Source organism: Leptodactylus fuscus, chromosome 4 (genome assembly GCF_031893055.1).
Source record: "Leptodactylus fuscus isolate aLepFus1 chromosome 4, aLepFus1.hap2, whole genome shotgun sequence".
NCBI lineage: Eukaryota > Metazoa > Chordata > Amphibia > Anura > Leptodactylidae > Leptodactylus > Leptodactylus fuscus.
In genome coordinates, this window is record NC_134268.1 from 135,154,804 (window position 1) to 135,167,283 (window position 12,480).

General features: G+C 44.5%; 1 protein-coding gene across 1 annotated transcript in view; it reads right to left on the bottom strand.

The window, feature by feature from the left end:
- LOC142201090 (sodium-dependent neutral amino acid transporter B(0)AT3-like) overlaps positions 1 to 12,480 on the bottom strand; it is a 69,655-nt gene that overhangs the window by 36,145 nt on the left and 21,030 nt on the right. Inside the window, exons 4-8 of the mRNA XM_075271921.1 lie at positions 12,075 to 12,215; positions 11,478 to 11,618; positions 10,937 to 11,115; positions 5,583 to 5,693; positions 4,328 to 4,440 (exon numbers count right to left, since the gene is read on the bottom strand). Coding sequence (XP_075128022.1) covers positions 4,328 to 4,440; positions 5,583 to 5,693; positions 10,937 to 11,115; positions 11,478 to 11,618; positions 12,075 to 12,215 — 685 coding nt within the window. The remainder of the gene's footprint in view (positions 1 to 4,327; positions 4,441 to 5,582; positions 5,694 to 10,936; positions 11,116 to 11,477; positions 11,619 to 12,074; positions 12,216 to 12,480) is intronic.

The window sequence follows — 12,480 nt, forward strand, 5'->3', positions numbered from 1 at the left end:
TTAAAATACCTTTAGTAGTGTTTTGAGTGATTTCTGTGTTTCTCTGGGAGCTCCTGGCATCTTCAGCATTTGTTTATATGATGTAGCTTCCTGTGCTTCTAGTCTACAACTTCCATAATGCTTTGCTTCTTCCCCCTCCCTCTCTCACTCCCTTACAACCCCTCCCTGTCTCCCTAGCTATCCATCCCATTACAAGCCCTTCCCAAGTAACTAATTCAGCCCACCCACCCCAACACAAAATCTTTACCTGTCTTCCTGTCTCCCTCTCTTCTCGATGGGTCCTGGAGCGCTAGAGGCCTCCCACGCTACCTGGATATCTGGAGCCAGGCCCAACGTCACTTCTGGAAGTGACATCATTTCCAGAAGTGACATCACAGCTCAGCTCTGGACCAGAAGCACAAGAAGATAGGTAAGTATTGTGTGCCAGTTTCCCAGGCACTATTGCATGTGCGTGGGGAACTGGCACACAGACCAAGAGGAGGTGGCCTTCCCTGGATGATGCATCGTCTCAGGTCCAGAGGAAATGGTAAGTATAATGGGGCTGGAGGGGCAAGGCCTTTACACTGATGTAACAGGTCAAGATATGGATTATACCGATGACCCGTTACATTAGTGGAAAGGTAATATATGTAGGTCACATGAACTACATATGTTACTGAAAAACTAGACAATATGGGTAAAAAAGATATATTAGAAAGTTGGAGGGGGAACATGGGGGACTTAGCCAGGAATTATCAATTTATCCTGGACAACCACTTTAAACATAACCTTGCAATAGAATGCAGGACTTTATTGCATTCCAAGATTCTTTGGATTAGAAATTAAGCATAAAAGTTTATAATCTCTGGTACACACAGACCTATTCCACATGCTTATATCAAAAACAACACACAAATAAAACAACGGTTACAAACATATTTAAAATGTATTTTCTGAGTATTACATAACCATTTATGCTTTTGAAAATCCAGTTAATGCTAAGAGATTCACTAATTTCCAAATGTAAATATAATACCATTGTATTGTTAAGTCTATAGAAACCATATCATTGGAGCGGCCATCTATATCTTCTCAATATCAAGTGTGCATAAGGGTTCTAGTGCACCCTCGGCTCTGCTACATCTGATGGGCTGACCGGCACATGGTGTAGTTGAGCAGAACTGGCTCAAAACTGCTGAGTGTCTGCATGCCCATAGGAATGCATTGGCCAGCCTTCGGCCAATCAGCGCTGGCTCTGCCGGAGGAGGTGGAGTCTAAGGTTGGACCTGAATGGAGACTGGTGTGGAGCGATCTTAGACTCCGCCTCCTCCAGCAGAGCCAGCGCTGATTGGTCGAATTCCATACTCTGGCCAATCAGCGCTGGCCAATGCATTCTATTAGCCTGATGAAGTAGAGCTGAATGTGTGTGCTTAGCTCAACTACGCCGGTGGAGGAGTTGAGCTAAGCACACACATTCAGCTCTGCTTCATCAGGCTAATAGAATGCATTGGCCAATCAGCGCTGGCCAATGCATTCTATTAGCGTGAACTGAGTGTGCACAGGGGTTCCAGTGCACCCTCGGCTCTGATGTAGCAGAGCCGAGTGTGCAAAAGGGTTCTAGTGCACCCTCGGCTCTGCTACATCTGATGTAGCAGAGCCGAGTGTGCATAAGGGTTCTAGTGCACCCTCGGCTCTGCTACATCTGATGGGCTGACCGGCACACGGTGTAGTTGAGCAGAACTGGCTCAACACTGCTGAGTCTCTGCATACCCATAGGAATGCATTGGCCAGCCTTCGGCCAATCAGCGCTGGCTCTGCCGGAGGAGGTGGAGTCTAAGGTCGGACCTGAATGGAGACTGGTGTGGAGCGATCTTAGACTCCGCCTCCTCCAGCAGAGCCAGCGTTGATTGGTCGAATTCCGTACTCTGGCCAATCAGCGCTGGCCAATGCATTCTATTAGCCTGATGAAGTAGAGCTGAATGTGTGTGCTTAGCTCAACTACGCCGGTGGAGTAGTTGAGCTAAGCACACACATTCAGCTCTGCTTCATCAGGCTAATAGAATGCATTGGCCAATCAGCGCTGGCCAATGCATTCTATTAGCGTGAGCTGAGTGTGCACAGGGGTTCCAGTGCACCCTCAGCTCTGATGTAGCAGAGCCGAGTGTGCACAAGGGTTCTAGTACACCCTCGGCTCTGCTACATCTGATGTAGCAGAGCCGAGGGTGCATAAGGGTTCTAGTGCACCCTCGGCTCTGCTACATCTGATGTAGCAGAGCCGAGTGTGCATAAGGGTTCTAGTGCACCCTCGGCTCTGCTACATCTGATGGGCTGACCGGCACACGGTGTAGTTGAGCAGAACTGGCTCAACACTGCTGAGTCTCTGCATACCCATAGGAATGCATTGGCCAGCCTTCGGCCAATCAGTGCTGGCTCTGCCGGAGGAGGCGGAGTCTAAGGTCGGACCTGAATGGAGACTGGTGTGGAGCGATCTTAGACTCCGCCTCCTCCAGCAGAGCCAGCGCTGATTGGTCGAATTCCGTACTCTGGCCAATCAGCGCTGGCCAATGCATTCTATTAGCCTGATGAAGTAGAGCTGAATGTGTGTGCTTAGCTCAACTACGCCGGTGGAGTAGTTGAGCTAAGCACACACATTCAGCTCTGCTTCATCAGGCTAATAGAATGCATTGGCCAATCAGCGCTGGCCAATGCATTCTATTAGCGTGAGCTGATTGTGCACAGGGGTTCCAGTACACCCTTGGCTCTGATGTAGTAGAGCCGAGTGTGCACAAGGGTTCTAGTGCACCCTTGGTTCTGCTACATCTGATGTAGCAGAGCCGAGTGTGCATAAGGGTTCTAGTGCACCCTCGGTTCTGCTACATCTGATGGGCTGACCGGCACACGGTGTAGTTGAGCAGAACTGGCTCAACACTGCTGAGTCTCTGCATACCCATAGGAATACATTGGCCAGCCTTCGGCCAATCAGCGCTGGCTCTGCCGGAGGAGGCGGAGTCTAAGGTCGGACCTGAATGGAGACTGGTGTGGAGCGATCTTAGACTCCGCCTCCTCCAGCAGAGCCAGCGCTGATTGGTCGAATTCCGTACTCTGGCCAATCAGCGCTGGCCAATGCATTCTAGTAGCATGATGAAGTAGAGCTGAATGTGTGTGCTTAGCTCAACTACGCCGGTGGAGGAGTTGAGCTAAGCACACACATTCAGCTCTGCTTCATCTGGCTAATAGAATGCATTGGCCAATCAGCTCTGGCCAATGCATTCTATTAGCGTGAGCTGAGTGTGCACAGGGGTTCCAGTGCACCCTCGGCTCTGATGTAGCAGAGCCAAGTGTGCACAAGGGTTCTAGTGCACCCTCGGCTCTGATGTAGCAGAGCCGAGTGTGCACAAGGGTTCTAGTGCACCCTCGGTTCTGCTACATCTGATGGGCTGACCGGCACACGGTGTAGTTGAGCAGAGCTGGCTCAACACTGCTGAGTCTCTGCATACCCATAGGAATGCATTGGCCAGCCTTCAACCAATCAGCGCTGACTCTGCCGGAGGAGGCGGAGTCTAAGGTCGGACCTGAATGGAGACTGGTGTGGAGCGATCTTAGACTCCGCCTCCTCCAGCAGAGCCAGCGCTGATTGGTCGAATTCCGTACTCTGGCCAATCAGCGCTGTCCAATGCATTCCTATGGGAAAAAGTTTATGTCACAAAAATCACAATTACACACCCGATAGAGCCCCAAAAAGTTATTTTTAATAACATTCCTACCTAAATAAAGGTTATCCCTAGCTATCCCTGCCTGTACAGCTATCCCTGTCTCATAGTCACAAAGTTCACATTCTCATATGACCCGGATTTGAAATCCACTATTCGTCTAAAATGGAGGTCACCTGATTTCGGCAGCCAATGACTTTTTCCAATTTTTTTCAATGCCCCCGTTGTCGTAGTTCCTGTCCCACCTCCCCTGCGCTGTTATTGGTGCAAAAAAAGCGCCAGGGAAGGTGGGAGGGGAATCAAATTTTTTGGGAGTTTGCCACGTGATGTTCGATTCAAATCGAACACATCGAACAGCCTGATATCCGATCGAACATGTGTTCGATAGAACACTGTTCGCTCATCTCTAATAATAAACGCACTTCTGCTGCTGATAAATGAGACCAAGAGGCATTTATAATAGTAGTATAAACATCCTCTAAGGGAAAACAGAACCTGCGTCTGCTCATATCTTTGCTTGGCATTGATAATCCCTGATTCATTTTTAAATTACTATTATATTAAAAATGATAAATTATGAAAATTACAAAGTTTGTGTATGAACATTTCAGAAACAATGTTTATACTAATTTGCTTACTGTTCAGGGTTGTAACTTGAAAAGGCAATTAATCCTCCAAAACCCAAGGAAAGAGAAAAAAATATTTGGGTTGCAGCATCCAGCCATACTCGTGGTTTCATTAATATTGCCATCTGCAAGGAAAAAAAGTCATCATAGTTCTCTTAACAGTTAAGTACAGTTAATTCCAATTAAAGGGGTTTTCTGGCCCCCAGGTCGTTTTCTAAGGCTAAGTTCACACAGAGTTTTTTGGTCGGGAAACTGACTCAAATTCCTCCTCCTAAAAAATAGGACTGTATGGTGAGGCATTTTTTGGAGGAGGAATTTGAGTCAGTTTCCTGACCAAATTCCTGACCAAAAAACACTGTGTGAATGCAGCCTTATAGCGGTGAACCCTGTGAACCCTCCACAGGATATCATCAGTATCCAATCAGTGAGTTTCGAAACATTCACACGCAGCACCAATAAGCTGACCCAGCTATAGAGTGGACAGGGCTGCAGCTCAGTGCTTCCAGCTCCATCCTCTGCAGTAGCCATGGTGACATCTATGTGTTGCCTTCAATGAATAGGAGCTGTGGAAGCACACCCGCAAAACGGGACAGGAATAGGAACTGTTCTCAGTTATGCGACCCAAACTTTCGGCCCGCACACAAGACTGTGTATTTCATGGTTGTGTGCGTGGGCTGACAGTAAGTAAGTGAGTCAGTGTGCTATGCGGGAAAAACCCAGATAGCACACTGAACCACGTCATGGTCATCTGCAAGGGGCTTTAGCACTATAAGTGCCATAAGTTGTACTGCTGTTAGGGTACAAGATTGAGATAGATGAGCATAAAGGGAAAATCATTTGCCCATATGGGATTCAGATATTTCTGTTGGCGACCCTTATATAATCTTTGTCAGGGTGCCTCATTTCTTGACACCAGCAATATATTATATGTGATCAGTACCATGGGTATTAGCCTGGCATTCATGAAAAAAAATCTAAGAAAACTATACTTATAAAAAGTGACTAACAGGAGTATGATTCACAATGATGTAGAACGGCCACAAGGATGCAATGTGAATGATGATAATGTGAATGTATACCTCCTGCCTTAGTCCCATTATATACATGAAATACTATGTATAAATAATAATGTAAGGATATATTTAATGATATACAGTACAGTATGCTTTGCTCTGCTTTTATTTACTACATTACATCTAGTTTTTAACATTTAGGTTGTATGTACATTAGTTTTATTAGCAGTTTCTTATAAAGATTTGCAACTTACGTCGGGAGTAAAAAGATATTGTAATCCATCTATAGCACCTGGCAATGTGAAACCACGAATTAGGAATATTGTTAAAACAGCATATGGGAAAGTAGAAGTAACATAAACTGCCTGTAGATTAAGAACAAATGCAACATTATTGAAAATAAGTCAAATAAGCACATTTATTAGTTTGTACATTTGGTTTAAAGGTAACTGTTTTATGAACAGGAATTACAATGCTTAGATTACAAGTCACGGAATGTGAGGCTAGGCAATAGGAAATATTGTATACCGATCTATTCACCTTGGCTTTCATAGGAGTCACCCATAATTTAAAAAAAAAAAAAAAAACTAAGCTCAATGGGATGCAATAGCAATTATATATAGTTATTAGAGATGAGCGAACACTGTTCGGATCAGCCGATCCGCACAGCACGCTCCCATAGAAATGAATGGAAGCACCTGTGAAGCTGACTTTGCCGGCGGCCGGCCGGCGTCACAGGTGTTTCCATTCATTTCTATGGGTGCGTACTGTTCAGATTGGCTGATCCAAACAGTGTTCGCTCATCTCTAATAACTATATATAATTGCTGTAATCTATCACTTTCCAAAAGTCTCTATAATCCCTACTAGTCTGAATAAGGCCTGGTTCACATCTACGTTTAGTAATCCATGTGGGGAGTCTGCTTTGGGACTCCCCGAATGGAATACCAAATGCATTAAAAAGCGTGGAAAACACACGGACCCCATTATAGTCTAAGGGATCTGTGTGGTTTCATTGTTCACCTCTTTGTTAATGCATTCAGTATTCTGTTTGGCGGGTTCCCTAAGCGGACTTCCCAAATGGAATACCAAACGCAGATGTGAACCAGGCCTAATAGTTTTTAATTTGAAATTTTGGAAAAGGATGACAGACTCTAGAATACTCTAGAATTGGGACATGTGCATCTGTTTTAATACATTATGAATGACTTTATGTTACATGTAGTGGATGGAGTTCATGTGTCACCAAGATTCATGGCTTCATCTATATAAAGCAATCCTGCTGTAGATTTCTGATTAAACCATGGGAAAAGGCTGGAGTTGCTGAAGTGGACAAGGGTGTGTTCTACTCCATCCTGACAGTAATGATCTGGGGATGTCCAATTAAATTACACTAAGGCCCCACAACTAAAAAAACAAATGCTGAAAAATACACACTATAAATGCATCACTTTTATTCCACAACAGTTTTCATTATATTTTTGCTGTGTTTTTCTCCATGTAACCCCTGCGAGGAGCACTTTGCATACAGCAGATGCTGCAGTTAATGCCAAGCCAGGACCCATTACAGTAGACATCAGACATTTTATTCTGAGGAACAGTGGATTATATTTCCCTACACCCCTTACTCCAGGGGGTGGAGTATCAGAGAAAGGGACTGATTGGCTGAGCAGGGAATTATGGGAAAGGTCTGCAAAGAAAAGAGAGAGGGCAACTACATGGACTGCAGAAAAGTCTTCTTTAGCACCTGTCAGGGGGGGGGGGGGGCATAGCTTGAAACTGGGTAACCCAGGACATAGAGACAGTCCTGATGGCCCACCAGCTCACTCTGAGGGAAGAAGCAGGAGGTACCCAGGGCTGCATCCTAGGAGACTCCTGCCTCATTCTCCATTAGTGATATTCCAGGCTGGCACCAGATTCCCTGCAGGAGTTAGTAGATAGACTTTGCTGGAATTTACTGAACCTGTTAGAGAGTTTCTGAGAAATGCTGTGTCTATAGTGCACCAACCTTTCCTGAATGTGTGCCATCATCCACGGCAACTGGGCCCCAACGGATGGACTGTTCTTTTCATTGCTGCAGCCATTAGTAATTCTGCATTGTGTACTGTTATTTAGGAGAGCGCGCTGTTACCTGCAGTATAATTGTATGTGTGTGATGACTATCATCTGTGGATCACTACCTTAAACCTGTGCTATCCTCTATAGTTTATTATACCCGCCAGGCCTGGCACATAGTCCATTCCCACCACTAGGGGGCTTAATACACTGCTCAAAAAAATAAAGGGAACACTTAAAGGGGCTCTATCAGTAAAATCATGCTGATAGAGCCCCACATATGCGTGAATAGCCTTTAAAAAGGCTATTCAGGCACCGGTAAAGTTATATTAACCCCTTCCCAACATGCGCCGCAATAGTACGGCGCATGTCGGGTCTGTAACTATGGCGACCGCCCGGGAGCCAGGCGGCCGCCGGGTGTCTACTGCTTTAAGCAGTAGAAAACCCGGCTCTAATGCCTCCGATCGGTCCGGGGACCGATCGGAGGCATTAACCCCTCCGGCGCCGCGGTCAAAGGCGCCGGAGGCGCCATTTTCCCGGCGGCGCATGGGCGGCCATTTTCCCGGCGGCGTCATGGCCGCCATTTTGGCCGGGATCGCCGGCTCCTGGAGCATGCTCCAGGGCTGACGTCCCGTTGCCATGACAGCCGGGAGCCTTGTACAGGCTCCCAGGCTTGTCTGCAAATCCTCTCTTTTGCAGGCTGGTCTATGCAGCCTGCAAAAGAAAGGATGCTTTTTTGCAATGCATTAGCATTGTAATGCATTGCATTAGTGATCAGACCCCCTGGGGTTCAACACCCCTAGGGGGTCTAATAAATGCAAAAAAAAAAAAAGTTAAAAAAAATATAAAAAAATATAAAAAGAATTAAAAGTTCAAATCACCCCCCTTTCCCTAGAACACATATAAAAGTAGTTAAAAACTGTGAAACATATACATGTTAGGTATCCCCGAGTCCAAAATCGCCCGCTCTACAAATCTATAAAAATATTTTTCCTGTTCGGTAAACGCCGTAGCAGGAAAAATAGTCGAAAGTGCCAAACCGCCGTTTTTTCACTGTTTTGATTCTGATAAAAATTTAAATAAAAAGTGATCAAAGAAATAACATTTCCCGAAAATGGTAGAACTAAAAAGTACACCCGGCCCCGCAAAAAAAGACGCCCTATGCATCCCCGTACACTTACGTATAAAAAAGTTACGGCCGTCGGAATATGGCGACTTTTAGAAAAAAAATTTTTTAACACAGTTTTGTAATTTTTTTTAGGGGTCAAAATGTAAATAAAACCATATAAATTTGGTATCCCTGGAACCGTACCGAAACACAGAATATAGGGGGCATGTCATTTTGGCTGCATAGTGAACGCCGTAAAACCAAAGCCCATAAGAAAGTTGCAGAAATGCATTTTTTCTTCAAATCCACCCCATTATGAATTTTTTTCCTGCTTCCCAGTACATTATATAGAATAATTAATGGTAGCATCATGAAGAAAAATTTGTCCCGCAAAAATTAAGACCTCATATGGCTCTGGGAGCGGAGAAATAAAAAAGTTATGGGGTTTAGAAGGAGGGGAGTCAAAAACGAAAATCAAAAAATGCCATCGGCGGGAAGGGGGTTAAACTACCCCCCCCCCCGGTTTAAAATAATAACCTAAAAAAGAATGTGCTCTTCTTACCGAACGTGCACGCTGGGCGGGCATTCAGGGTGTGTCTTCATCTTTGTCCACGCCTCTTCTTCCTCCGATGTCCTCCGGACCCGTCCTCCGGCGCTCGCGAACGGACACTGATATAAAAAAATAGCCTGGGCGCATGCGCAGTAGCATGTGGCGTCTTCTACGGCTACTGCGCATGCGCCCAGGCTATTTTTTTATATCAGTGTCCGCTCACAAGGGCCAGAGGACGGGACCCGAAGACATCGGAGAAAGAAGAGGCGTAGACGAAGATGAAGACACACCCTGAATGCCCACCCAGCGTGCACGATCCGTAAGTAGAGCACATTCTTTTTTAGGTTATTATTTTAAAACGGGGGGGGGGGGGGTAGTTTAATATAACATTTATGGTGCCTGAATAGTCTTTTTAAAGGCTATTTACGCATATGTGGGGCTCTATCAGCATGATTTTGCTGATAGAGCCCCTTTAAGTAACACAATGTAACTTCAAGTAACACTGATTGACAATCAATTTCACATGCTATTGTGCAAATGGAATAGACAACAGATGGAAATGATTGGCAATTATCGAGACACACTCAATAAAGGAGAGTTCTGCATGTGGGGACTACATGCCACATCCCACTACCAATGCTTTCTGGCTGATGTTTTGGTCACTTTTGAATGGTGGTTGTGCTAAAAACTCTTCCCTGTAGAGTCTATTTCCAAATAACTTGGATAATTTTACATTGATATGGGATTTATGCAATGTACCGTTGCATCACGTGAAAAATTAAAACAGTTGTTTGAGAATATTAAAAATGTGGCAGTGGCAAAGTGATAAATAACAAAATAACCAATAGTCATAAGTTAAACCTCCTGCCACAGTGTGGCAATGTAATGATGAGGCCAGTGAGTGAGTGCAACATTCACATGTATAGAAAGGGATATCATTGGTACAGATGAGTAAATAAAGAATAGTTAATCACCTTGTCTGCTTTTGCCCAAAATATATGTGAATTATAAAATATGTTGGTTATATACAATAGTCAGAACATTGCTCATTCACAGAGAATTCGGTACTATTCCGTTATCGGGCCAGCAGCAGCGCATTTCAGCACCAGCTTTCGGGACAGCAGTTCAGTTCAGCAGCGGGAATTACAATGACATCCGAGGACTGCTGGCCCGATGCTTGTGCCCAGTAGCCAGTACATCAATGACCCCCCCTCCATCTCCTCCTCCTTCCAGTGCTGCCCCCCAGCTCTCCTTACATCTACCCCGTACCCTCTCCCCGCCACATGACTAAGCCGATGCTGGCCCGATGATAGAGGCCGTGCTTGTGTGTAGTAGGCAGTACATCGATCGATGCCCTCATCCTCCTCTTCCTTCCAGTGCTGCCCCCCAGCTCTTCTTACATCTGCCCCGTACCCTCTCCCTGTAATAGGCCTCACCGTAAATCTTGAGCAATGAATGCTACTAGATAGCCGCCGGACGCTGCAGAAAGTTTGTCCCTCCGGCTCGCTGTAGCTCACCGTTCCTATAGTCGGCGTGTTTCTTGTCAGGGCCTGGATTGAGCCCCGGTGTCTTTCCTTTCGGTCTCGGTACTAGCGCTGAGGTGAGGCCTAGTCGTGTGGCGGGGAGAGGGTACGGGGAAGATGTAAGGAGAGCTGGGGGGCAGCACTGGCAGGAGGAGAAGGATGGGGGAGGGGGGTCATCGATGTACTGGTTACTGGGCACAAGCATCGGGCCAGCAGTCCTCGGATGTCATTGTAATTCCCGCTGCTGAACTGCTGTCCCGAAAGCTGCTGCTGAACTGCGCTGCTGCTGGCCCGATAACGGAATAGTACCGAGAATTCTTTGTTAAATAATGTAATATACCATTGTAATAATGTACATTAATAAGTAACGTACCTTTCCTGAAGATTTAATTCCTCTTAATATGCATAAATATACAGCTCCCCAAGCAGTTGCCAAAGATAATACCATCCACCACTGCAAATCTCCACTGTTGTTTATAGTTGAACTTATATTTAATGTTTTTCTGTACCAGAAATAATTAACGGAGCTACTTTGGGCACATTCTTCTTGATCTAGAAAATCCGTACACAATTTAAAACATTTTACTATTAAATATTGCTAGTTTAAGGACTTTAAGTTACATATACTGTATACACATTGTTTGATTTTTTATTGTTTCAATTTTTGGATTGCTATGAATAGACATACTGTATATGGTTATCTATGGACGAATATTTGTTGCATTAGGCCAGGCTCCCATGCATGTAACAAACACACTTGCATGCTGGGAGACAGTTTTTCAAATAGTGTTAATTTCAAATAAATTGACAAAATTGATGGTCAATTAACACCACTGGAAACCTCTGCTGTAGCATAGAAATCCGTCGTATATAACTAAAACATGCTTATTATACTGTATCTTAGAGAATGTTACTACCTGATGTGTTCAAACTAGTAGGACAATAACTCCAAGGAAGTGGGTTCTGAAATGAATTGAAAAAATACCAGAGGATCCATGCCATAATAGTATTATAATACACTCCCACAAGAAAAGAAACAAGCAGTGAAGCAATACCTGCAAAAAAAAAAAAAAAAAGTGCAGAGTTACAATGAGTTCAGATATGTGATATATACCATCAGAGTATACACAACAGTCTAGAGTTTATAGGTATAGCGCTTACAACCTAGATCCACCTGATATGTAGCCTGATATTCACATGACAGCTGCATTTATTTTACTGTCTGTGAATGGGGGCTATTACATGAACGATTTAATGTGACAGTCAATTGTAACTGCAATGTATGAAAAAACAGACTTCTCCTGGGTCAAAAGCAGGTGTGAAAAAATGTGTGTTTTTCAAGGCCGTTTTTCACCACAGTCATATGAATGTAGGCTAACAACTTTGAACCAGAGCAGAAGCTATTCAGATGACATGCCCTATAACATTCTGGTGGGAAATCAAAAAATAACCATGGACATATTTGATATCACTTTAATAACGTCAAAATAGGTTATGAGATAAATGCATACCAACTCCTCCAAAATACGGTGAAATTGCATTCCAAACTCCTATGCTTCCTCTCCTTAAGCGTTGCCCAATTGCAAGTTCCAGATGAAATAATGGTATACCTTCAAAGATAAGCGCTATTCCATATGGAATTAGAAATGCACCTAAGAATAAAGGTATTTTTGTTAGGTTTTATGCAATAGATTTTAAAATGATATTGCTAAGGCTGAAATATACACATTTCTGCAGCAAGGGGAGTTCACACTATCATTATTAACCCTTTTCTGGCCGAGGACGTCAGCTCTACGTCCTCCCAGAGTGGCACTTCAGTAGCGGAGGACGTAGCTAAAACGACCTCCGTACTAATGCCGATATCTCTGGGCTGCCTGAACATATCTTGATTAGAGATGAGCGAACACTAAAATGTTT